The 25,685-nt window shown below is 58.2% G+C and overlaps 1 protein-coding gene across 1 annotated transcript in view; it reads left to right on the forward strand.

Annotated features, from left to right (window-relative positions):
• The window catches only part of CASTOR2 (cytosolic arginine sensor for mTORC1 subunit 2), a 42,991-nt gene that overhangs the window by 12,350 nt on the left and 4,956 nt on the right, over nt 1-25,685 (forward strand). The window contains exon 2 of the mRNA XM_070064501.2: nt 18,460-18,530. Within this exon, the coding sequence (XP_069920602.1) occupies nt 18,460-18,530 (71 nt within the window). The remainder of the gene's footprint in view (nt 1-18,459; nt 18,531-25,685) is intronic.

The following is a 25,685-nucleotide window of genomic DNA, read 5'->3' on the forward strand; positions in this document are numbered from 1 at the left end:
CTCCCTCATGGGCCCTGCAGCTGCAGACAGAAGCCCCCGTGCCAAGTCAGGATCACAGCGGTCAGGAAAACGCATTTCATTCAAATGGCGACCTCTTCACGGAGCCTGTGGCCTCGGCCGACTTTGTAAGAACCTCAAAGGCAGATCAGTTTTCCTGTCTGTAAGGCGGGTGCTAATAGCCTGTTTGGGTGGTTGTAAGAATCCAGCAGGAAGTTTTATGCCCAGGACTCCTTAGGTATCCAACACCCAGTGATCTGGTTTTCTCACTCTTCGGGCAGACCCTTGGGTCCAGGGCCCCAGACGCACGCCTCAGTGTGGTGGCCTCAGCCCCTGCAGCGCCCACAGCCCGTGCCGCTATAGAGTCGTTGGACGGACCTACCTGATGGCTACAGATGGAACGACTGAGTCGGGCAGGTTTTTTGGTTTGGTTGTTCTGGTGTGCGCTGCGGGCCCCGGGAAGGGTGCGGCCAGCAGGAAAGGAGTGGGAGACGGGAGAGCCGCAGGCAGCCCTGCAGGCAGAGCCGAGTCCGGAGCTGTCACATCCTCCCATCAGCTGTGCAGTGGCCGCTCCAGGCAAGGTCCAGGGGGCGTGGACACTCTGGACCAGGCCTGGCCCGCGCAGTGCTCCCACGCTGCTGCCCCAGTGTGCTGTCATCCAGCCCTGTGCCACATCTTTCTGCTTCACCCCCAAACCTTTATAGCTCCTCGGTGTCGTGGGAAATCCCGTTACGCCCACCGCTTGCGACACCAGCATCCTATATCAGAGTGCCAGTTTGAGTCCCACCTGCTCTGTTTCTGATCCACCTCTGTGCTAATGCACCTGGGAAAGCAGCAGAGGATAGCCCAAGTGTTTGGGCCCCTGCCACCCACATGGAAGACCTGATGGAGCTCCTGGCCCAGCCCTAGCTAGCTCTTGCAGCCATTTGCAGAGTGATAGAACATTCCCTCTCTGCCTGCCTGCCTGTCTGTCCTTCTCCCGGCTTCCCTCTCCTGCTCTGTTGCTAAGTCTTTCCAATGAATAAATAAATAGATCTTCCCCCAAAAAATCATTCTCTGAGCTCCACTCTGCACATCACCTGCTCCCCCTTGGCCCCCTGCACTCCTGGCGCCTGACCCCGGGCCCCCCAGGCAGTCTCCTCCCCGGCAGCCCCTCCTGTTCAGAGCAGCTCCAGCTCACTTTGGAAATCTGATATCCTGTGCACCTGTGAGCTGCTGCTTGCTCCAGGGTGCCAGCCAGGCCTGAGCAGAGCCCCCACCCAGCCTTCCCGCCTCCCTGCTGCCCCTCCCCTGCGGTGCACCTTGCCCACGTCTCTGGCCCCTGCCACAGCTGTCCCAGCTCCGCCCGGTGTGAGCTGTGCAGCCTCGGCTGAGTTCCTTTCCATCTCTAGTCCTTCGGTCCTGACCTGTAAGAATCATGGGCAGGCGATTGGCCTGGCAGTCAGGCTGCCCCTGGGATGCCTTCATCTCAGAGCACGGCGCTGGTTTCCAGTCCAGCTCCACTTCTGATCCAGCTTCCTGCTAACGCGCACCCCGGGAGGCAGCAGGTGATGGGTCCCTGTCACCCACACAGGAGAACTGGATCGAGTTGTGGGCTCCCAGCTTCAGCCTGGCTCTGGGATCTGGAACAGAAATGGGGGCGGGGGGAGGAGGTTTCTTGCCCCTCCCCACCCTCACCTTCACTCCCCCCACCCCTGCCCCCCAGGATCCGGGTCTCTGAGTCACGCCCACCTGGCTCCTGGGCCTCTAGGTGACCGCCCCAGCATCCACAGCGTCACCCCAGGCAGGTGTCCAGGTGTCCCTCTACCTGGGTGACTCGTTTGCACCCTCCCACGCCAGGTGGGCCCCTTAAGTGTCTTGAGGCTGGGCCAGCTGCATCACAGTGAGGAAGCTGATGGTCACTTGAGAAGGAGAAGGCTACCTCGTCAGGGCCTGGGGCCAGACCTCAGAGGGCCCCACGCCGAGTCCCTGGACCGGGGCTGGGGTGGGGGGTTCCTGGGTATGAGCAGTAAAACCTGTATTTCTTTTCTTTTTTAATCTGCTCTTTGCAGACGCTCTGCAGACTTGGTTCTGTCCCCTCCTCCAGCTTTCCCTCCCCTGCGGCTCTTCAGTCCAGTGAATCTGGCTTCATACCGCCCTAAGGATACAGATGGCCTGATAGTGCGCCCAGGGGCGCGCCCGGCCCCTCCCCAGGGTTGGCGTCCATCATTTCTGGGCACTCCCGTGTCACGGCCAGCAGGGACGCGTCATCTCTCAGGCACCTGCTCGGGGCCCCGACTGTTCCCACCGTGTGTCCCTGGGCAGGAGACCGGGCCCTTCTGATCCCCGAACCCTCACCTGTGAGGCGAGAGCCCCTGCGATTAAGGCGCCACAGGGAGGCCCTCGCACCCTGCTCCCACGTGGTCCCGGATAACCGAGTCCTCGCCCAGTCTCTGGGCACTGGAACTCGGAAAGAAACTGACCCCCAGAGGCACTGGAATTGCGGGAAGAAACGCGGGGCTGGTGCTGTCCCAGGAGGTGGGCTGTGGTTAGCGGGACCTGAACTCCACTGGAGAGGCTGAGGTCAGGGAGGGGGAAACCTGGCTGGGAGGCACAGAACAAGGAGCCGTTCTTGTCCCCCACCCTGGGCAGGGCACCTGGACCCCTGGGGGAAGAGGTCCCGGTGCCCCCACTCTCTTGCTAGCCCCCCTCCCCATTGCCTTTGGGGATGCTGCTGGTGGGGCACTTCCCCTGGGTCCCGCTTCCTGCAAGCCAGGTGTGCCCATTTTACACAGGACGACACTGAGGCCCCAGAAAGCCAGGGGTGTGCCCGGCGCCGGATCACTCAGTGGAGAAGCCAGGCGTGGGCTCGCAGCCTGGTTTCAGAGCCGTGCTCCTCGCGCCATGCAGAGAGGATCCTTCTGCGGGAACATCGGGGTCTGGCCCCAAGGACCTGCAGCAGAGCCTCGAACCACACTCACAGTCAGGGGCTCCAAAGGCTGCCCTGGGCCTTGGCAGCCGTGGGGTCGCGGGCGTTAGTCACCCCTCCCCCGAGTGGGCTTCAGTTTCCCCATCTGCACCAGGGCCTGGCAGGAGGCCCCTGCTCACAGAGGCCCCACCACGGCGGCCTTGCTTTCGTTTGTTTTGAATCCCTGCAGCCAGTTCTGCCGCCCGCTCAGATTCGGTGCCGTCTTTGGGACATTGGCGGCTCCAGAGCCCACAGGGGCCCTGCCCCTAGCCTGTAGTGCTTGGGCCACCTGCTTGCTGCTCAGTGGCCACTCCCTGGGATGCAGGCAGGGAGGACAAGGCCAGTGTAGAAGTAGCGTCCATCTGTGCTGCACGCGCCACCCTGCTAACTTCGCACGTTCCCCGAGTGGCCAGGGGAAAATCAGACTGTTAGTAGCTTGCCCTGGGGTCGATGCCCCAAGGACCACTCAAGACCCCGGACCCCCAATTGTTCCTGTAGGGTGGAGGCCCTTGCGGTCACTCTCACAGCCCGCCCCTCCTCCCACAGAGGACACGGAGCATGAGGTCAGAGGGCCGGAGGGAGTGACCCGGGCAGGTGCAGAGCCCAGGAAGCACATGCCCATCAAAGGCTCATCTGTCATTGCCGATGGGGACTTGGGCCCGTGGAGCAGAGGCTGGGCACCAGAAGGGTCTGCCCAAAGCCCCCGAGACCACCTTATCCACTCGTGCCCCCCCATGCTGATTGCAGGTGCCCTCGGAGACCCAGACCCTGGACTCTAGTTGTTGTCTGCGTGGGGGAGGGCAGCTCTGCAGCGTGATGGCAGACTCCAGGAAGGAGGTGTCTCGGTCTGGGGGAGGGAGGGTTGAGCCCGGCGTGAAGTGTTAAGGCAGGGAAGGGACAGCCAGGAAGGAGGACCCGCATGTGCAGGGCCATGGAGTGCAGAGTTGGGTGGGTGACAGCTCAGGGGGACAGCAGCAGCGCGGCTGCCATCTGACCTGACCCCCTGTCTCTGACCACCTCTGTCTGCCTCCTGCACCTTCCCAGCCTGCTCTTCTGCTTCTCCCTCCCCTCCAAGTCCTGCCACCTCCTGCAGGAAGGCCTCCTTGCCTCTCTGCTTTTCGTTTTTTTTTTTTTTTCTTAAAATTCCCGAATAGATACAAAGTCACGTGGCTCAGAATTCCAGAGAGACACAAAGGGGAGCTCAGTGCAAACCCCCTCCCCATCGTGCCCGCATCGGCCCCCAGTGCCCGCCCCTGTTGACAGCCAGACTTGGGGGAAATTTGGCGGTGCTACTTGGTGTATCTGTGTTCAAGTGTCTGTGTGTGTCACTGTCCCTCTTTTTCTTCTTTCTTTTGTTTTACATAAATTGTATTAAACTCCGTTCCCCTCGGCGTTTTCAGAGGATCCTCATCTTGACAGCAGTTCCATACTCTTTATTTTATCTGGTTTTCTTTTTTAAAAAATTTATTCATTTATTTGAAAGGCAGAGTCAGAGATCGTCCAACCAGTGCTTCATTTCCCAAATGAACACAATAGCCAAGGCTGGGCCAGGCTGAGGCCAGGAGCCTGGAACTCCATCCGGGTCTCCCATGTAGATGGCAGGGACCCAAGCACTTGGGCTGTCTTCTGCTGATTTCCCAGGCGCATTGGCGGGGAGCTGGATGGGAAGTGGAGCAGCTGGGACTTGGGCAGCAGTATAACCTACTCCCCAAGTGCCCACAACACCCAGCCCTGGACCAGGCCGTAGCCAGGATCCAGGAACTCCATCCGGGTCTCCCATGTGGGGTGGCAGGGGCCCAAGCACTTGGGCCATCCTCTGCTGCTCTCCCAGGTGCATTAGCAGGGAGCTGGATTGGAAAGGGAGGTGGGGCTTGATGCCAGGCACTCTGACATGGAATTCGGGGCTCCCAAGCAACAGCCCAACTCTGCACCACAATGCCCACCACTCTCATGATGTTCTTAACATGTGTCCTATGGATGGGCATTTGCTCCTGGTCTTTTTTGCTGTGATGCTGTAATCGCAACCGCGATATGTAACTCGCCACACAGACCTTCCCTTGCACACGTGGGCATGTGTACAGGGTCTTCAGAAAACTTCATGGAGAACGTGCCTTCTGAAAAACTGTGCTTGGATTTCATTTATTTATTTTTTTTTTTTCACCAAAAGAAATCTTAAGTTTTAATTGCATTTTTCCACAAACACTCTGCAGTGCCTGGGTGTTTGTAGGCGAATGTCTCAAAGCAAAAACCAGCCTGGAGCATGCCAGCCTTGGTCACGCCTGCATAGGAGTCCCTTGCTCCCATAAGCCAACCCCAGGCTGCTACCCCAGCCCCAGCAGCCCACCCAGGGTAAGAGGGCCTCCTCTGTGTGTCTGTGCACACATGGGTGGGCCCAGCACAGCCGGCGGCTTCTTGCCACTGCCCTCTTGTTGGAGGGCTCTCTGCCACATTCTCAGCCTCCCCACTGCTGGGCAGCCCCCCGGCCTCCACCCTGGAGCTGCTGGACCTCAGAGTCTTTGGCCTCTGGTGTATACTGGAGGTTGCACCTGCTCCAGCTCATTTCTGACTGGCACTCAGGGAGCCCCAGTGTGCCCGGTGCTTGGAGCTGGGTTCCCCCCAACCAGGGGCAGCCCCTTCCGGCTCCAGAACCATCCCCTCTGGGAACATTGGGTCTTCAGGCTCTGGGACCAGCTGGGCCCCAACAGCCCCATCCCGGGTCTGCTTGGAGCATGGAGTTCACAATGGCTCAGAGGCAGAATGTGTCAGACAGCCTGAAACTCCTCCCGCCCCACCCAGGACTGCGCCAGCCCTTAGGTGGCTGTCACCCATGAGGTCCCCAGCTCCTGTGTGGGCAGAGAGGCTGGTGGCCATGGCAGCCCGAGCCCCTGAAGCCCTGGGCGTCCCCTGCCTCACTTCCCGTCACAAGAGGCACGTTCTCTCCCGGGGGCCGGCTACAGAGTGTTGACCTCTCTGGGCCTGAGTTGGTCCATCTATAGAATAGGGGCATGGTGTGAGCGTGGTGTGTTTTCACATCGTCATGTTCTGAAGATTTCCAGGCCTCCTTCGCCCTCTCCACTTGGGCCACCGTCACACGGGGCCTGGGGGGATCCTTTTATTTATTTATTTATTTATTTATTTATTTATTTATTTATTTTGACAGGCAGAGTGGACAGTGAGAGAGAGAGAGACAGAGAGAAAGGTCTTCCTTTTGCCGTTGGTTCACCCTCCAATGGCCGCCGCGGCCGGCGCATCGCGCTGATCCGAAGGCAGGAGCCAGGTGCTTCTCCTGGTCTCCCATGGGGTGCAGGGCCCAAGCACTTGGGCCATCCTCCACTGCATTCCCGGGCCACAGCAGAGAGCTGGCCTGGAAGAGGGGCAACCGGGACTAGAACCCGGTGTGCCAGCGCCGCAAGGCGGAGGATTAGCCTAATTAGCCACGGGGCCTGGGGGGATCCTTTTATTAAGTGCAGGGTTTGATCCGAATCCCCCCAGAAGCTCCGGGGCCCCTGGACCTTTACGGAGCCGCTCTGGGTGGCCCCCAGCGGGGATGAGGGCGTCCAGGAAGGGAAATCAGTGTCTTGGGCTGGGCCCACAGAGCGACACCAACATTGCAACAGCGAAGTCTGGGTTTCCGTCTTGTCTTGCAAAACTGGAAAGTCTGGCAGCCCGGGGAGCTCATGGCAGGTGTCTAGGGGTGTGTGAGGAGCAGGTGCGCCCCCTGCAGCAGGAAGGGGTCCTCAGGCAGCCTCCCCATTCCCCCCTCCAACACACACACACACACACACACACACATCCCTTCACCCACGTGTTGCAGCCGCCCCCACTGCAAGCTTGCGGGAAGCCCTGCTCTGGACATGGCCAGGCTCCACCCAGATTAGGGTCCTTTGCCTCCCACTGGGGGAACACAGGTGCATATGGGCTGGAGCCCCTCTCCCTGGGGGAGTGCAGGCACAGCCACTGGCTCTGTGACAGTGGCAGCTGGGACACCTCTTCAGGGGGCTCCTGACCGTCCTCAGTGCCTGCCCTGAGCCAGCCAGATTCAAGGTCCAGTCTCGCGTGGGTACCCTCTGTGAACTACAATAAATAGAGCCATGCTGGTTAATTCTAAGGGGCATCTTCTTTTTTTTTTTCAGGTTTCATACAGTTTATTCTTTTTTTAAAATATTTATTTATTTATTTATTTGAAAGAGAGGTCTTCCATCCGCTGGTTCACTCCCCAATTGGCTGCAGTGACCGGAGCTGTGCCGATCCAGAGCTAGGAGCCTTCCCCGGGTCTCTCACGTGGGTGCAGGGGCCCAAGGACTTGGGCCATCTTCTACTGCTTTCCCAGGCCACAGCAGAGAGCTGGATCAGAGTGGAACAGCCGGGTCTTGAACTGGCACCCATATGGGATGCAAGTGCTTGAGACCAGGGAGTTAATCCGCAGCGCCACAGTGCTGGCCCCTCATCCAGTTTATTCTAATCTTTTTTTTTTTAAAGTTGTAGTTATTTGCCCTTTATCCAGCCCTCCCTGTGGGAAGGATGACACCAAAGACCCCAGTGGGTGCCTGCAGCCACAAACAGTACTGAACCCTGTATATATTATGTTTTCCCTATCCACACACACACATACCTGTGATAGGGGGCAGCATTGTAGAGAAGCAAGTAAAAGCCACCGTCTGCAACATCAACATATGGGCACTGGTTTGTGTCCTGGCTGCTCCACTTCTGATCCAGCTCCCTGCTGATGTGCCTGGGAAAGCAGTAGAAGAAGCACCCAAGTGCTTCAGGGTCTCCCTGCACCCACGTGGGAGACCCAGAAGAAGCTCCTGGCTCCTGGCTTTGGCCTGGCCCAGCCCAGGCAGTTGCAGCCATTTGGGAAGTGAACCAGTGGCTGAACAATCTCACTCTCTCTCTCTTTTTCTCTCTCTCTCTCTCTCTCCCTCTGTAACTCGTTCAAATAATTAAATACATCTTTGTAAAAAGTATGTACCTCTGATAAAATTTAGTCGATAAATTAGACAAGGTAAAATATTCACAATCACCAATAATAAAATAGAACCAGTGATGACAGTAGCCACACAACCCTACAGGCTGGCTCTTGGGGCTTGGGCCGGGGGGAGGGATGCCTCGGACTTGGTGCCCTCAACCCAGAATGAAAATGTCAGTGTCTCCACTCTGGGTGCTTTGGGGCCTTTTCATCATTCAGTGAAATAGAGGTGACTTGAACACAAGCCAGATGAGCTGATAACCCAGACGGTGGCTTAGGGACTGGCGGCGCGGGGTGGGGCGGGTAGCCTATACTGCATGGATCCACTGCATATAAGGGTGATCGGCCTGGCTCAATTTCAAATGTGGGAAGGCTTATTTCTGGAACTTCCCATGTGATGTTTTTGGATGATAGTTGTTCATGGAAGGCTGGAGTCATGGAAAGGAAATGCAAGGATTAGGAAGAACAAGTGTAATTTGGTTTTAGGGAGGTGGGGAGTGGCTGGCTGTCACCCCTGTGAGGACCAGAGAGATGGCCCAAGCCCGTCACCTCAGTGTGGCTGAAGGCGCTGAGGCCGTGTGAGCCAGGGTGCTTCCCCTGTCCTCCACAGCACCCTCCCGTCCAGCCCCCAGGAGGCCCCCAGGCCGGAAGCAGGCCCCTGCTGCCTGAGACCCGTGACGGAGTCAGTCCATAAATGTTGCCTAGGCCCAGCACACAGCAGGGGCCATGGTGAGGGTGCAGCGTTGGTGTCTGCCCGCCCAGGCACCCAGCATCAGGGCAGAGGGACAGGAACTCATCTCTGATTCCGCACGCAGGGCGGGGAGAAGAGAGGCAGTGTCTGGTGTGGAGGACCTCACACACGGGAGCACTCACGCAGGAGCTGCAAGTGCTGTGGCCACGTCAGAGCCCACCGTGGCTGAGCAGGGGCTGGAGAGGAGCAGCCCAAATGGCTTTGCCCTGTAAGCAGAGCCAAGGCCAAGGCTTACGGTGTTGGTGCTAGGGAGCCACAGGAGGTGTGTGACCCGAGCGGTGAGAGCATCAAGTCTGAAGAACTGTCCTTGCCTGCACTGTAGGGAGTGGAGGGACAGGGGCAGAGACAAGAGCCCCAGGAGGAGGGCTGGGCGGGACAGGGGGGTGATAGTGGGCCTGGAAAGGGCCAGATCTGAGCTCCCCTGGTGGTCTTGGAGAGTCCAGAGTTTGACTTTGGGGGCCAGGGACCAGGGACAGGAGGACCTGTCGGGGAGGATTGGTGCCAGCTCTCCCCAAAGGCCCACTGTCCTCTGAGCACCCACAGCCCAGGCCCTTCTTCCTGTGCAAACCCACACGTATGACGCCTGCAGGCTGTTTTCCTGTCCACAGCCACCCTAGCAGGGAGGCGTGACTGGCCCCGTTCCGCCTATACCTGAACTGAGAGGTTCAGAGAAGGTGAGCAGCTTGGTCCAGGTTACACAGCAGAGCTGGGGGTTGAACCCCAGGAGACACCAGGGTACCGGGGGCCATCAGAGGCAGGAGCCTAGCATTTACCCAGGCCTCTCCTGCACACTGTGGGAGGCTGGGGCTCTGCCTGGGCCCCTCAGCTGAGACGAGAGCTGCGGCCGCCTGCCTGCACGGCCCCGCCGGCTGCTGAACCCAGCCACACAAAACAGACTGACGCCAGGAAGAGAGAGGGCTCAGCGGCGCGGGCAGCTTGAGGTCACCATGCTGCAGGCATTCTCATTCTGGTGGCTGCAAGGTCACTGTATGACCTTGAGCACATCCTCCTGCTCTTCTCGGGTTTGGTCTGAAGATGGGTGCATCAGTGCTGGGGTTCCTCCTGGGCCAGTCAGCAGGACCAGGGGTCCTTGTGGACTGTCTGCTCTGGGGCACCAACCCCTCCTGGCTAGCCTGGGCCTGAGGGCACTTCTGATACTGAAGACAGGAAAGTCCCAGGCCACCCAGGACGGCCGCTGTCCGTGGGGTTCCACCTGCTGGCACCGTGGAGACCAGGCACACCGCCTGTGCCTTGCAGCCACACAGCCAACAGGGCCACAGTCTGCAGCTTGTAACTGAGGGTACAGAGGCCCCCAGGTGTGGTTTAATAGTCACAGAAATGAACAAAAATTAAGATTTCTTTGAAAGGTGAGAGAGGAGAGGTCTTCCATCTGCTGGTTCACTCCCCAGATGGCTGCAACAGCCAGGGCAGGAGCCAGACCAGGGCCGAGGGCCAGGAGCCTCCTCCAGGTCTCCCGCATGGGCACTCGGGCCGTCTTCTGCTGATTCTCCAGGTGCATCAGCAGGCAGCAGAGCAGCCAGGACTTGAATGGGGGCTGGAAGTGGACTAAACCTGCCTGAGGCGGCCCCCAGGAGGGAGCGAGGGGGCAGGGGGGACACCACCAAAGCCTGGCAATGCAGCTCCTCGTCGGGAACCCAGCATCTGGGCAGGAAGCTGCTTCCCGAACCCCGGCTCCCCGCCTCAGGGGCTTGCGGCCGGGCAGGAGAGCAAGTGCTTTTAGGCGCTGGAGGGCTAGGAGTCTGGGCTGCGATGCTGCCCCCGAGGCCCGCTCCCTGGGCAGCTCTGAAGTGGACGGCCGTGGCGTTGCCAGGCTCCCTGCCCACTTGGCCGTTGTTGAGGGGACCAGCTGCGCACCCAGGCGTCACTTGCAAGGAGGCCACATCCGGAAGTCAGCCTCCTGACTCCACGGGGAGCTCGCTCCCCATCCATCCATCCGGGGGGTGCAAATGGAGGGCAGGTCCCCCACCTGCCCAGACGCCTGACCCCAAAGCAGGCAGCCCAGAACGGCCTTCCAGCCTCGGTTCCACACTTCCCCACGTCCCTACCACCCCGGCTGGCCCGTCCCAGCAAGGTCGCTCCCTTGTGGTTTTCATGGGGACTTGGGATGCACAGATTGAACGAAGAAACCCCTGCTGGTTGCTCTCACGCGTGGGTTTCACCGCGGCGAGCCCCCTCCCCCTCTGCCCTGTGGTTCAAAGGTCTGGCTGGAAGAGGGCTCAGATGGGGCCCAGGATCCCCGGACGGGCGGGCAGCGGGGCGAGGCCTCGCTCCAGGCTGGGTCAGGCATCCGACAGTAAACAGATCGAGTTTCCAGCGCCGGCTGGGCTGTGCACAACAGGCAGCCACAGCCAGGGAAGCTAAGAATGCGTCTCTGGGAGATGATTCAGCTCCTCGGCCCCCACGGAGGGGCTGTGCCCTGGTGGCTGGCTCCAGGCCAAGCGCCGGAGGGAGCCGCAGTGGGTTTTTCAAGTCGGACTGGAGTGCCATTCCGGTTCATCCCATCGGGATGAGGGCGTGTGTCAAGAGGCCGCTGCCCCTCCCCAGCCTCAGTTTACTCATCTGTGAAATGGGCAGCCACAGTCTCATCTCCAGAGAGTTGGTGTCAGAAAGGAGTCTGAGGCCGGCGCCGCAGCTCACTAGGCTAATCCTCTGCCTGCGGCGCCGGCACACCGGGTTCTAGTCCCGGTCGGGGCGCCGGATTCTGTCCCGGTTGCCCCTCTTCCAGGCCAAGCTCTCTGCTGTGGCCCGGGAGTGCAGTGGAGGATGGCCCAAGTGCTTGGGCCCTGCACCCCATGGGAGACCAGGAGAAGCACCTGGCTCCTGCCTTCAGATCAGCGCGGTGCGCCGGCCGCAGCGCACCGGCCGCAGCGGCCATTGGAGGGTGAACCAACAGCAAAGGAAGACCTTTCTCTGTCTCTCTCTCTCTCTCACTGTCCACTCTGCCTGGCAAAAAAAAAAAAAGAAAAGAAAGGAGTCTGAGAGTGTCGAAGCCAGGGCACAGGAGGAGAAACCCAAGTGGGAAGCAGGAGCCCGGGCCCCCAGGGCTGGAACCCCACCACCACCACCACCACCACCCAGAGGTGGGAGAATTTGGGGAGAGTGTATCATGTGGGCTGAGGTGTTTCCAAGAGCTCCCGCGTGGCAGAGACAAAGAGAGGAGCAGCCTCTGTTGGGGGGAAGTTGGAGAGACCCCAGGAGAAGGCCTTGGCCAGCCAGGTGGGGCCCAACTGACAGGTCAAGAGCAGGAGAGCGTGTGGGAGACGCCAGCTGGTTTGGCGACTGGAGGTCATGGTGGGCTGAGCCAGGGCCTCTGCAGGGCTGGGGGCCAGCCAGATCGGCAGGGAGGCGAGAAGGGGGTGGCCTGAGGAGGAGGAGGGGGAGATGGGGCTGAGTGAAGGCTTTATTTTAGGATGGAAGAAACTTGAGCCTGGAGGCCGACGAAGCCAAGGAGGAAACGGCGCTTGTATGAGTAGGGAAGGGGACGAGCTGGCCAGGGAGAAAGCGCGCAAGGGTGGACGGTCCGCGGGGGGCCGGCCTGTGTGTCTTGGGGAATCCGGGGTGCAGGCTGGGGGGCCTAGTAGGCCAGATGGGAGCAAGGGAGGGCGTACAGGGGTCAGGGCTGTTGGTGAGCCCAAGGTCACCCTGCTCCTCGGGCCAGTGTGGACAGTGGCACTGGAGTGGGCAGTGGGTGACGGGACACAGCTCCAGGCAGGGCCCCCTGCGGTGGCAAGCCCTTTGGGGAGTGCTGACTCCCAGTTAATAGCTGGGAACCAGCAGGTAGCTTTTGGGAGCCCAAGGGTCAGGGGGCAGGCTCAGCATCCAAGTATCTGAGGCAGGGGTGGGGAATGTCCAGGCCGAGGGCCACGTAAGGCCAACGTCCTTTGGCCTGGCCCTGCCAGCGCAGCCACAGGTGGGACTTGAAATTCAATACGTCTATAGCAGGCTCATTTTTTTTTTTTTAGTTGGTAGTTTTGCAGGGCCCCAATGATGCTCCAAATATCCACATGGCCCTGGGCAGAAAAGAAAGGTTCCCCACCCCTGGCTAAGGCCAAGCCCTCCCACTCCTAAGTGCTGATGGCTCTTTCTGGGGCGTTCACTCTCTACCTGAGGTTAAGGGTGTGTGTGTGTGTGTGTATAGACATATCTCTGACCAGCCCAGATGGAAAGAGGAGGAGATGCAGTCCCAGGGCCCGTCCCAGGATCCTGGCCTGACTCTGGTGCCTGGGCCCTCTCTGGCCACTTCCTCCAAGTGGCCCTCCCGTGTCATTTCCTGCCTCTTTCTGCGGCCTACAGAGTGACCCTAGCTCCAGTTCGATGGCTGGGTCCCCACGCCCTGCTGCCAGATCCCAGCCCCACCCCCTGCTGCCTCTACTTCCTTTTCACCCAAGGTCCCCAGAGAGCAGGACCCACCTGCCAGCCTCACTGAGGCCAGGTTCCTGACCCCTCACCAGCGCTCACGTGGCCTGCCCTGATGCATCCCTCTGCCTAGTGAGTGTTAGCAATGAATCCACACCCCACACCGGGGAAGCAGACTGGACAGCGGCCGACACCGTCACCTGCCCGCCCAGGAGAAGCCCTGTTCTCCCCTCCCTCGCTCTTTCTTCATGCAGTAGTTTAACAACTGATGGAGTCCTTGAGGCAAATATATTTTTTTTTATCATAGCTGCTTTTTCTTTGAAGATTTACTTCTTTGAAAGCATAGCAACAGAAATAAAAGTGATCTTCCATCCAAACAGGAGCCAGGAACTCCATCCTGGTCTTCCCACCGTGGGTAGCAGGAACCCAAGCACTTGGGCCATCATCCGCCGCCTCCCAGGCGCATTGGTGGGGAGCTTGGATGGGAAGTGGAGCAATCAGGACTCCCGCACAGATGTGGGGTGTCTAGGCCTGCCGCTCCACAGTGCTCACTGCTGGTAGCTGTGTGCAGCTCGGTACAGCAGACATCACCAGTATGTGGGGATTCACAGTCATGTAGGTGTCGCCTTCTAGGAACTGCCCATCTGCCTCGCACCCTTGGCTCCTGCTGACAGGTGTCTGGGCTGAAGCCGGCTGGGTGACGGAGAACCGGCCAGTGTGAGTGCTCCTGTTACGTACCTGTAAGAGGGCGGACATCTCCGAGTGGAAGACGTGAGCCGCGCAGAATACACTGCAGGCTGCCGCTGCCTGTGCGGGAGCCCGGGCCGGGTGCTGCCTTTACCTGCTGAGCCTCGGTTTTGCTGAATGACAGCACGATTTGTTCATCCAGATGTACGGGTTCTGCCGTCCCAGATTCAATCAACTGCAGAGCGGAAAAGGAGTTCTAGAAAGTTCCATAAAGCCAAACTGGACGTGGGCAGCTGCTGAGCCCTGTGCTGAAATGCACACAAATGCAGGGATGTGTCGGCCTGGGGTTGGGTTTTCTGAGGCATGGGGAGCTGATTTTAAAGGTCTTACAGGAGGGTGTGGGTAGCTTTGAGGCCATTCCGTGCCATCTTCCAGAAGGGATGTGAGTATCTGTGGATGTTAGTGTCTGCAGGGGTGTGGGCACCCATCCCCAGTAGGTACCGAGGGACCACGTCGACACTGTCACTCGGTGCGCACTGATTACGCACCTGTGCTAGGGACTGGGCACCCCAGCGGGAGAGACGGAGCTGTCTGCCAGAGGAGCAGGTGGCCCCCTGACCCACACAGACCTGGGAGTGGATAATGGCAGTGCTGGGGCGGGTCTCGGCGTCCTGGGAGAGGGCCTACTGTGCGGCTTGCTCACTGGGACGGGAGGAGTCTGTGCTGCCTGCGGAGGTGGGTTGGGGCAGACCTGGTATCGGCGATCGTTTCGTGCCAGAATAGCTAGGAGCCCACAACAGAAGGCAGCGAGATCCCCTGGAGAGAGCCTGAGCTCCCCCGGCTTTGTCCCCACCTTCAGCCTCCTCCTCTGGCCGTCCCGCCTCCATGTCTCACCCCGAAATCTGCCCCAATGCCACCACCCTCACGGTCAGATTGGATTTTCCTGGTAGCCTGTGACAGCAACAAGTCTTATTTCCCACCTTAGCGCAAAAGAGGTCTTCCTTCTAAGCATAAAACCCTTACAGGGCTTTCTGCTAACAACAGCTTGACATGGCTGCCGGCTTCTCATGGGAAGAATGAAATATCAATAGCGGGAGAGACCTGTGGAGGACCCAGGAGAGACTGGTGAAGAGGTGGCGGCTGGTTCAGAGGAGCAAGCGGGCTCCATCTGCTCTCCCTTTAGGGGAAGAGGCCTGATGGAGATTTTGCAAGAAGCAGCTTTGGGGGCCTGCATTGTGGCGTACCAGGTATTAGCTGCCACCTGTGACGCCAGCATCCCATGTGGGCTCCAGTTCATACCTGGCTGCCCCACTTCCTATTCTGCTCCCGGCTGATGCACCTAGGAAAGCAGTGGAAGATGGCCCAAGCACTTGGGCCCCTGCACCCATGTGGGAGACCCGAAAGAAGCTCCTAGCTTCAGACCGGCCCAGCTTTTGCTGTTGCAGCCATTTGGGGTGTAAACCAGCAGATGAAAGACCTCTCTCTCTATCTCCCCTTCTGTCTGTAACTCTGACTTTCAAATAAATAAATTTCTCAACTTCCACATAGGTGCAGGGACCCAAGCACTTGGACCATCTTCTGCTGCCTTCCCAGGCACATTAGCAGGGAGCTGGATCAGAAGTGGAGCAGCCAGGACTTGAATCAGTGCCCATTTGGGATGTTGGTGCTGCAGATGGCTGCTTTACCAACTGCACCACAGCGCTGGCTCCAAATAAATCTTTAAAAAAAGAAAAGAGCAAGGCAAGGCATGAAGCATGGAGTGGGCTCTGTGCTGCAGTGGACTGGGGAGACTGCATCCCTTATTAGAGTGCCTGGTTCTAGCTCCGGCTCCCTCCTGCTAATGCGCACCCTTGGAGGCAGCTAGTGGGGCTCCCATCACAGTGACAGAGGGACGAGGGCTTGATGTGCTTCGAGACCCCACCCACCCTGCTACTGGCTGCTCCTGGCTGCTGCGTCCCCCCTGGCACAACACACAGCCACAACAGGTGCCTCAGGGCCTCCTCCTGCTGTTGACCTGGGCCCCTGCCACCCATGTCGGAGATCCGGATGGAGTTCCTGGCTCGTGGCTTCAGCCTGGCCTGGCCCTGACTGTTGGGGCCATTTATGGAGTGAATGAGTGGATGAAAGAGATCTCTCTCTCTCTGTCACTCTGCCTTTTAAATAAATAAATAAAGATTACAGAAAAAAAAAGAAGAAGAAGAAGATGGTATGAAGCTGATGTAGTCTTCCCAGCCAGGGTTCCACTGGGGGCAGGGTTGGAGAGAGAGAAAACATCTCGGTGTGACACCGAGCGGGCAGCAGGAGCGGGAGACCGAGACGGTGACCAGAAGAGTAGTGGCAGGTCACCTCTGGCAGGTCTGCCTCTCCGGGGCCTGCCCACGCCAAGGTGCACATTTCAGGACAGGCATCCGGCAGCTGGCGGGGCCCCAGGGCCACCTGCCCCAGGGGACTGGTCACTTCAACAGCTTACTTATTTATGCCCCATGCGCCCAGCCAACGCGCGCTTGCCATCTGCTGGTGTTTATGTCCCACGGCCAGAGCGGTTCCCGGGCTCTCCACCCAGAGCAGCCCGCCCAGCCAGGACAGTCCTTGGAACAAGCTTCGCATCTGCGCATACCCACAGGACTCTCGGGCGGCTGGAGGAGGCTCTGAAGGCTGGGGGTGCTCTGAGCCCACGGGGGTCCCTAGGAAAGAGCCAGGCCCAGCTGGCGACGGCCATGCAGTGAGAGGTTGCATCTGTCCAGACAGAGGCTGCAGATCCGGGATAGGCAGACAGGGAGATGGGATTGCGAGAGTCTGTGCTGCTGGCTGAGCAGGAGGTCAGAGGGGACCAGGAGCCGCCTCAGCACCGGCTGCCACAGCTTCCCCGTGAAGTCGGGTTTATCAAAGTCTCATTCACGTCCAGTAAAACTCAGCCTTTGGAGCCGGCAGTTCCTTGAGTCTTGGCAAACGTGTGTGACCAAGACTTGTAACCAACATTGTCCCCGAGAGACCAGGCAGGCCCATCCCCCTCAGAGTTGTCCAGAACCCCTCGATGCCCAGCCCCTGCTCATCCCCTGGCAACCACTAACACAGTCACCCTTCTGTAGAAATCTGCTTGAAAGGCTGGCATTGTGGCATAGCGGGTTAAGCCTTAGCCACTTGTAATGGCGACATCCCCGTGTCAGAGTGGTGGTTCAAGTCCTGGGTGCTCGGCTTCCCATCTGGCTCCCTGCTGATGAGCCTGGGAAAGCAGCAGGTGAGGGCCCAAGTGCTTGGGCCCCTGCACACACGTGGGAAACCGAGATGGAGTTTGTGGATCCTGGCTTCAACCTAGCCCCATTTCAGCCATTGCAGCCGTTCAGGGAGTGAGCCAGTGAATGGAAATCTCTTTGTGTCTGCTTCTCTCTCTTTCTGTCACTCTGCCTTCCAAATGCATGTATTTGAAAGACAAAGACAAATCTTAGATCTGTTGGTTCACTCCCCAAATGCACACACCAGCTGGGGCTGGGCCAGGGTGAAACCAGGAGCCTAGAACTCCATCCAGGTCTCCCATGTAGGTAGCCAGGACCCAAGTACTTGCCTCCTAGGGTGCGCATTAGCAGGAAGCTGGGTCAGAAGTAGAGCCAGGAGTTGAACCCAGGCACTCTGCATAGATCAACTGATGCACTCATTGCAGGGTGCCGTGGAGTTGCAGAGTTGCAGGGCGGCTGATAGGCGAGGATGGCCGGGCCTGAGAGAGGGACCTGCTGGCCACCCTGACCCCTTCCGCACTGTCCTCACCACCCATCAGTTTCCCTTTACTCTTCGGGGAAGTGAGATCTGGCCCTTGCCTGGGTGGCTTGCTGGGTCCCCTGCTGTCATGGCTCCCAAGATGCATGGGTTTCGTGCAGTGGGCACAGAGCCCGAACCTGGCGATGCCCCAGAAGTGACCAGAGGCCATTTTCTTGCGAGCCGCCATGGGTGCACACTCAGGCTTGCGACTCCTTCTGCGGCACCCCAGGTGCCCTGCAGGGGGCAGCTCTGGCTGGGCAGGGAGCAGATACAAGCATGGAACAGGGTGATGAGCTCCCAGCGCCGGGAACCAGAGCTCTTATACCCCAGCTCAGGAGCTGCCTGGACCTGGGACCACGCCGCCCAGTGTGTTTGCTGGGCCCCAAGAGCACGCGCGCTACTGAGACCAGCAGGCAACAGAGAGTCCTGACCCCTGTCTTTGGGGGCAGTAATGGGTTCATTGTGGGGGAAATAAGGCGAAGTCATTGCCAAGGGTGACGGCGAGTGGCAGTGTGGAGACCCAGGCCCCCTAGAAAGTCACCGGCGGCCACACCTCTATCTTCCACATGGAAGTCAGCGAGGGCCGGGCTGGATGGGTCGCGTGGGAGGGAATCAGGCCTTCAGGGACAGAGACTACGAGGTCACGGCAAGAGGAATCATCTGATCTGCCCAGCCCCTGCCCTAGCCACCCGTCCCCCTCTGAGAGAAGCAGGATAGCGGGCTCGGGCCCCCGAAAGTGAGGGGGTGCAGCAGGACGATCGGCACCTTCAGGCCTGCGTACAACACTCTGAGTCAGAACTGGGGGGTGAGGGGGATGGAGGAGAGACCGGCAGCTTCCCCGAGGCTGCCGGCACCCCCCCGGGGTCAGAGCCCCGGGCAGACTGAGTCGGCTCCCTCCGGGTCGTGGGTGGGCACGGCTGCCACGGGAGCCTGCCGAGACTGACGGGACGCCCTGTGTCTGTGTGTCTGTCCGCCCAGGTGCAAATTCTTCAGCCTGACGGAGACGCCGGAAGATTACACCATCATCGTGGATGAGGAGGGCTTCCTAGGTGAGCGTTTCTCGCACCCGGCGCCGGGCTGTCGGCTGCTCTGCTGGACAGTCAGCCGACCGTCTCTGTCCTCGTCGCCCTGGGTTCCAGCCCCACTCGCCCCGACACGGCCTCAGCAGGGCGCGGCCAGTAGGACACAGTGTTCCCCCACCACCAGTTCACGCCAGCAGGAAAGAAGAGGAGCATGTTTTATTGAGCACCTACTTACTATGAGCTTTGAAATGCCCTCAGGCCTCATTCCTAGTTCAGAAGCCTCATTTATGAACCTTTTATTATTTACATTTGCTGTTGGTCCACTTTTTCTTTTAAGATTTATTTGTTTGAAAGGTAGAATGACACACACACAGAGAAATAGACAGACAAAGAGGGAGAGATCTTTGGTTCACTCCCCAGATGGCCACAATAGCCAGGGCTGGGCCAGGCTGGAACCAGGGACCTAGAACTCCATCCAGGTCTCGCAGGTGGGTGCAGGAGCCCAAGCACTTGGGCCATAGTCGGCTGCTTTCCCAGGCACATGAGCCGGGAGCAGAGCAGCTGGGACTTGAACCTACGTTCCCGTGTGGAATGCTGGCATTGTAGGCCGTGACTTAACCCACTGTGCCACAACACCGGCCCCATTTGTCCACTTTTTAAGTTGAGTTACAGCTTCGCGGGTCATAAAATCCACCGCTTTTAAGTATACAGTTCACCAGCTTTTGATATCGCTGAGGTATGCGGTCATCTCTACCTTGGGGTTCCAGAACATTCCATGCCCCCTGAAAGAACATCTGTACCTGCTGTGTCACTCCCCCACCCCCGCCCCCGCCCCTACCCCAGACTCTTGGAAGGTTTTTTGGTTCTTCTTTTTTTTTTTTTTCTTCACTTATCTGAGGGGCAGTGAGACACAGAGAGACAGACAGAGCTCCTGTCCGCTGGTTCGCTGTCCAAACACCTGCAACAGCTGGGGGTGGGCCAGGGCTGGACTCAGGAGCCTGGAACGCAATCCAGGTCTCCTAGGTGGACGGCAGGGACCCACATAATTGAGCCATCACCTGCTGCCTCCCACAGTCTGCCTGGGAGCCAGGCCAGGTGTTGAACCCGGGTATTTTGACATGGGACAGGGATGTCTCAACAGCTAAGCCAGATGGCCACAGGGGATGCTGGCCTGGAACCACTGAGTTACTTTGTCCCTGAGATGTACCCAGTGGGACATTTTTAAAAGCCACAGGCAGGACCACCCAGAGACAACTCAGTAACTGTAGCGTTTTTCCTTCCTCTTGTTTGCTTCGGGGATTGCTCAAGATGACAGCTGGATATGGAACTCGGCTGCTTCCTGAAACAGGCTGAGACATGGCACTGGAAGGGACCCTCGTGTGGGTCTCACCTTGGGTCTGCACAGCAGGCCGCCTCAGACCCTGCTGCCTGGGGAGAAGCCCCTGCCTGGCCTGCAGACGGGGGCGGGTGCCCCACATGTCTCACCCTCCCTCCCCACCTCCAAGGAAGTGGCTGTAGCCAGAGCACAGACAGGGCTTCCCACTCCATAGCAAAAGGAGAGAGAGAGAGCAGGTTACCCACAGGGAGGCCCTGTCCCACCATCACAGGCACCATCCCGTCATTCACGTATTCGCACATTCATTCATCCAGCTGACATTGTCCGAGCGTGGGAACTTCCAACCTTTTTCTTTCTTCTTTTTTGGGGGGGGGGGATTTATTTATGAAAGGCAGAGTTAGACTAGGAAGAGAGAGAGATGCTGCATCCACTGCTTCACTCCCCAGATGACCACAGCAGCCCTGGGGCTGGGCCAGGAGCTCCATGTGGGTCTCACACCGGTGCAGAGGCCCAAGCACTTGGGCCATCTTCTGCCGCTTGTTCAGGCAGGGAGCTGGATCAGAAGTGGAGCAGCCAGGACACAAGCCAGTGCCTCTGGATGGCCTGACCTGTGGGTGAGGGTCTCCCTCGCAGCTCTCTCACCTTGGAGCTGCGGGCAGAGAGGGGCTGCAGAGTGAGCCCCCCCACTGGACACCTGCTGCTCCTCACCCTTACTTGGAGTGCTGGGCCTTCCCTCCAGTGGCTTAGAGGGCAGAAGTGGGCGGGGCTTGGCAGTAGTGGGCTGGCTAAACTGCCATGGAGGTTCTCATAGGCGGTCTCACTCCAGAAAGCGAGTGCTGTCCTTGACCGTGAGCCTTCCCCAGGAGGGCAGGTGGTGGACCATAAAGACCATGTACCATTGCCCAGCGTTGTGGCACAGCGGGTTAAGCTGCTGCCTGCATCCCATATGTGCGCCATACGAGTCCCAGCTGCTCTACTTGCAATCCAGCTCCATGCTCATGCGCCTGGGAGAGCAGCAGGTAATGGCTGAAGTACGTGGACCCCTGTACCCACAGGGGAGTCGTGGAGAACACTCCTGGGCTCCTGCCTTTGGCCTGGCCCAACCCCAGCCTTTGCAGCCACTTGGGGAGTGAACCAGTGGATGCAAGATTCTCTCTCTCTAATAACAAGATAAATAAATAAATAAATAAATAAGCAACAACAGCATGGGCTAGCAGAGGTCCCTGTTGGACATGGAAGCTGTCAAATGTTTCTTGGCTCCAGAAGGCGCTGTGTGGCCACGTGTGGCAGAGGGGGCGTGCTTGGGGGTTTGGGAGCTTTTCTTTGACTGAATGAGCACTGCCCTGGTGCAATGCAAGGTGTTCTTAGGGACCCACCCTAGCGACAGAAGCCTTTAGGTGGAGGCAGGAGTCTCAGGTTTGGAGTTGAGGGGAGGGGGCCCGTGTTAGTCCAGCCTCCACATCGTAGCCCCTCCCTCTGTATGTAAAGCAGGACAGCCGTGGGTCAGCATGACCTGTGCCTCACCGGGGACAGGGCATGTGACCTGTTGGAAGGTGGAGGGGGGGAGCACGCTCGGAAGTCACCTCTGGGGACCGGTGTTGAGGCACAGTGAGGCAGCTGTGACGCCGGCATTACCCATGAGTCCTGGCTTCTCCACTTCCGATTCAGCTCCCTGTTCATGTGCATGGGAAAGCAGCGGAGGATGGCCCAAGTGCTGGGGCTCCTACCACCCACATGGGAGACTCGGATGGAGTTCCAGGCTTCTGAAGCCAGCTCTCCGCCTGAGCAGGAGTGGGGGTCACTCCCAGCCCGGGTTTAGGAGGGGCAACCCGGCTGCTGAAATTAACAGCCTGGGGGCCGGCACTGCGCTTCCCCGGATGGGGCGAGGCAGGTGGGCTGTGAGCACTGGTACGCCCGACATCCCAACTCCTGTCCTTCCCCGTCCCCGTGACCCCTGCAGGCCGGCCTTGTGCAGGGATCTCCCGAGAGGCCCCGCCGCTCGCCCACACCTGCTGGATGGGCAGAGTTGGCCTGCAGTGCATGTCTGTGCTTTTATCTTATAAAATCGAGTTCTTTGCTTCTGTGGGGACCAGAGAGACAAAGGTAGACAGAGCGTTCCCACCCCCTGATTAAACACCACCTCCAGATGCCCACGATGGCTGGCACTGAGCCAAGCCAAGCCTGGGAGCCTGGAGCTCAGTCCAGGTCTCCTGCCTCCCAGGGTCTTCATTTGCAGGAAGCTGGAGTTGGGAGCCAGAGCCGGGCTGAGACCCAGGTGTCCAGGGTGGAACCCGGGTGTCTGAACCAATAGGCTAAATGCTCACCACACTTTTTTATTTTACTTGAAAGAAAAAATCTTCCATCTACTGGTTGTTTCCTCACGTGCTGGGCCACACCAAAGCCAGGAGCCTGCAACTCGGTCTGGGTCTCACATGTGCATGGCGGGGAACCAAATACTTGGGCCACCATCTGCTGTCGCCCAGAGTGCACGTTAGCAGGAAGCTGGGTCCGAAGCAGAGTTTCAGGACTGGAACCCAGCACTCTGATAGTACCCAGGTGTCCTGAGTGGCAGCTTAATCATTTCACCAAATGCTCACCGCCCCCCGCCCCAAACTGCACTTTGGTCTTTTATTCTGCTATTTAATTTCACCTTCATTCGTCAATACCAAATAGCATTCAAAAGCAGGCTTCTCCTCAATAGCTATATTTTGAGAGGTGTTCTTTTTTTAGATTTGTTTATTTATTTGAAATGCAGAGTTAGGAGAGAGAGATTATGTCCACTGGCTCACTATCCAAATGACCACAATAGCCAAGCCTGGGCCAGGTCGAAGCCAGGAGCCTGGAACTCTGTCTGGGTCTCCCGTGTGGGTACAGGGGTCCCAAGCACTTGGGTTATCTTCTGCTACTTTCCCAGGTGCATTAGCAGGGAGCTGGGTAGGAAGTGGAGCAGCCGGGACATGAGCCAGTGCCTGTATGGGATCCTGGCATGGCAGGCAGCAGCTTAACCTGTGCTACAATGCTGGCCCCACATTTGGTCAATGTTCAAACTTGGAAAACAGCGAAGCTTCCTGCAGGAAATGCCTATCCAGGAGCCGGTGTTTGGTGCAGCCCTTCAGTGCCGCTTGGAACACCTGTATCCAGGTAGTGCCTGCTTCGAGTCCTGGCTCTTCCTGGCTCTTCTACTGCCGATCCAGCTTCCTGCTAGGGGGTATCCGGGGAGGCAGCAGGTGATGGCTCAAGTCCTTGGGTCCCTGCCGCACGCATGGGAGATCTGGATGGAGCTCCAGGCTCCTGGCTCTGGCCTGGTCCAGCCCTGGCCGTTGCAGCAATTCCACAATGGGAAATGAACCAGCAGATGGGCGATTCTCTGGCTGTGATTCCCTGCCTTTCAAATAAAATGAAAACAAATAAATAATACCACTCTATTAAGAAATTAATAATAAAAAATAAAACCACCCATATACCCTCCAGTTGGACAGTTGGAATTAGACTCGCCTGTGGTCCTTGAATGACAATGTGTGTCTTCCTCCATGAACACTTGGGCATACACGCCCACAATGCAGGTGCACACTCACGAACACACACCCACATGCTCATAGGCACACATACATGCACATACATGCAGACACTTGTGAACACACCCACACGCACACACTTGTAAGCACACCCCCGCATGCATGCACACACTCAGGCACACCCACCCACATAGACGCACACACTGGTGAGCACACACCACCTGCATGCACACATTTGTTTTCCGAATCACTTGACGCTAAGACACTTGCACGGTTCACCTCTGAAGACTTGAACACGCCTCTGCTAGAAATAAGAGCTCCTCCCCGCCATGCCTGTGGCATCACACGTCCGTGCCGGCGTCTCTAACAGAAACATTCTACTCACGCTTCCTCGATTATCTAATGCGTCTCTGAAGAAAAACATTGGCTTTCTTCATAAATGAACGGTGGTTCATCTATCGGGGGAGGGAACCCTTATTTGTTAGATTTTTTTTCATTTTTTTTAAAGATGATTTATTTATTTATTTATTTGAAAAGCAGAGTTACATAGAGAAAGAGAGAGAGAGAAATAGATCTTCCATCCACCGGTTCACACCCCAAATGGCTGCAACAACCAGAGCTAGACCAGGCTGAAGCCAGGAGCCAGGAACTTCATCCAGGTCTCCCATGTGGACACAGGGGCCCGAGCACTTAGGCCGTCCTCTGCTGCTTTCCCAAGTGCATTAGCAGGGAGCTGGGTTGGAAGTGGAGCAGCCGGGACTTGAACCAGCACTCATAGGGGATGCCAGTACTGCAGACGGCAGCTCCGGCTGTTGTGGCCATCTGGGGAGTGAACCAGTGGATGGAAGATCTGTGTGTGTGTGTGTGTGTGTGTGTCTATCTCTCTGCCTCTTCTCTCTCTCTCTCTCTCTCTCTCTCTCTCTCTCTCTCTCTCCCCCTCCCTCTCCCTCTCCCTCTCCCTCTCCCTCTCCCTCTCCCTCTCCCTCTCCCTCTCCCTCTCCCTCTCCCTCTCCCTCTCCCCTCCCTCTCCCTCTCCCTCTCCTCTCCCTCTCTCTCTCCTCTCTCTCTCTCTGTCTCTCCTCTCTCTGTGTAACTGTGACTTTCAAGTAAAATAAATGTTAAAAAAAAAAAAAAAGAATGAGAATGAAGCTTCCGATTCCTGGTCAAGTGCCCGGATGGGACAGGACAGGTACAGAGCCGCTCTGGCGTTGCAGGGAGCTCACCCGGGCGGTGCTGGTTGGGAGCATGGCTGGGCCTTTGTGCTCCAAGGAAGAGAGGAAGCCACTGGGCGGTTTTGAGACCTGAGGAGTTTGGAAGAGGCAGGGCAAATAGTGGGTGAATTTGCAGAAGCCTACGTCGTCCTGGGGTGTGATCGTTCCTTGAGGTAAACAACCTGCTAGCACTTTCCCTCAGAGGCTGTAGGAGCTGGGGCTGCCGAGGTGGCGCAGCAGGTTAAGCCACCACTTGCGACACCAGCATCCCATCTGAGCGCCGGTTTGAGTCCCGGCTGCTCCATTTCTGGTCCAGCTTCCTGCTCATGCACCTGAGAAAGCAGCAAAAGGTGGCCCAAGTATTTGGGTCTCTGCACGCATGTAGGAGACCCAAATGGAGTTTACTAGCTCCTGGCTGAAGCCTGGCCCAGCCCTGGCTGTTGTGACCATTTGGGGAGTGAACCAGCCAATGAAACATCTCTGTCCTTAACCCCCTGTCACTCTGCCTTTCAAATAAATAAAATGAATCTTTAAAAAGGAAAAAAAAAAAAAAGGCTATAGGGGCTTGGTGCATGGTCAGAGATGCCTGGAGTCGGTGCCTGGGCTGGGGTAGCCACCTCCACGGCTCACGGTCAGGGTCTCGGCGGCTCCTTGTTCAACTCACAGGCAGACAAAAGGGGGCTCACAGGGCCACCCACACACAGTGCCCTGCAGTCCAGGAACAGCCCCCGCTTAGAGCTTTAGAATCCAAAGGGCACTTGGGCGTTCTCCTCTCCTGAGGCTGCTGCCTGGGGAGCGGACAGCCAAGGGAGCCCCAGAACGAGGGCCTTGCCAGCCCATCAAGCAGTGAGTGCCCCTCTGCTGTGCAGCCACCCCTGGGCCAGCAGGACCGAGGGGGCTCCCAAGGCTGCAGCCACCGTGGCGACCAGAGCTGGGCGGCAGGGAGCCTGGCTGGTTCCTCTGTCCACCTCCCGTCCCCCAGAGCCACCTTGCAGGCACAGCCCCTCAATGGCCCCGTCAACTCGCCAGTCTCCAGTCCCTCTCCTTTGCCCAGGTCTTCTCAAAGTGGTCTGACTTCTTGCCCATTTGCTGCTCAGGCTGGAACTTGGGCTTTGCAGTC

This window comes from Oryctolagus cuniculus, chromosome 19, assembly GCF_051225735.1.
Source record: "Oryctolagus cuniculus isolate XC-2025 breed Fujian yellow rabbit chromosome 19, ASM5122573v1, whole genome shotgun sequence".
In the NCBI taxonomy this organism is placed as follows: Eukaryota; Metazoa; Chordata; class Mammalia; order Lagomorpha; family Leporidae; genus Oryctolagus; species Oryctolagus cuniculus.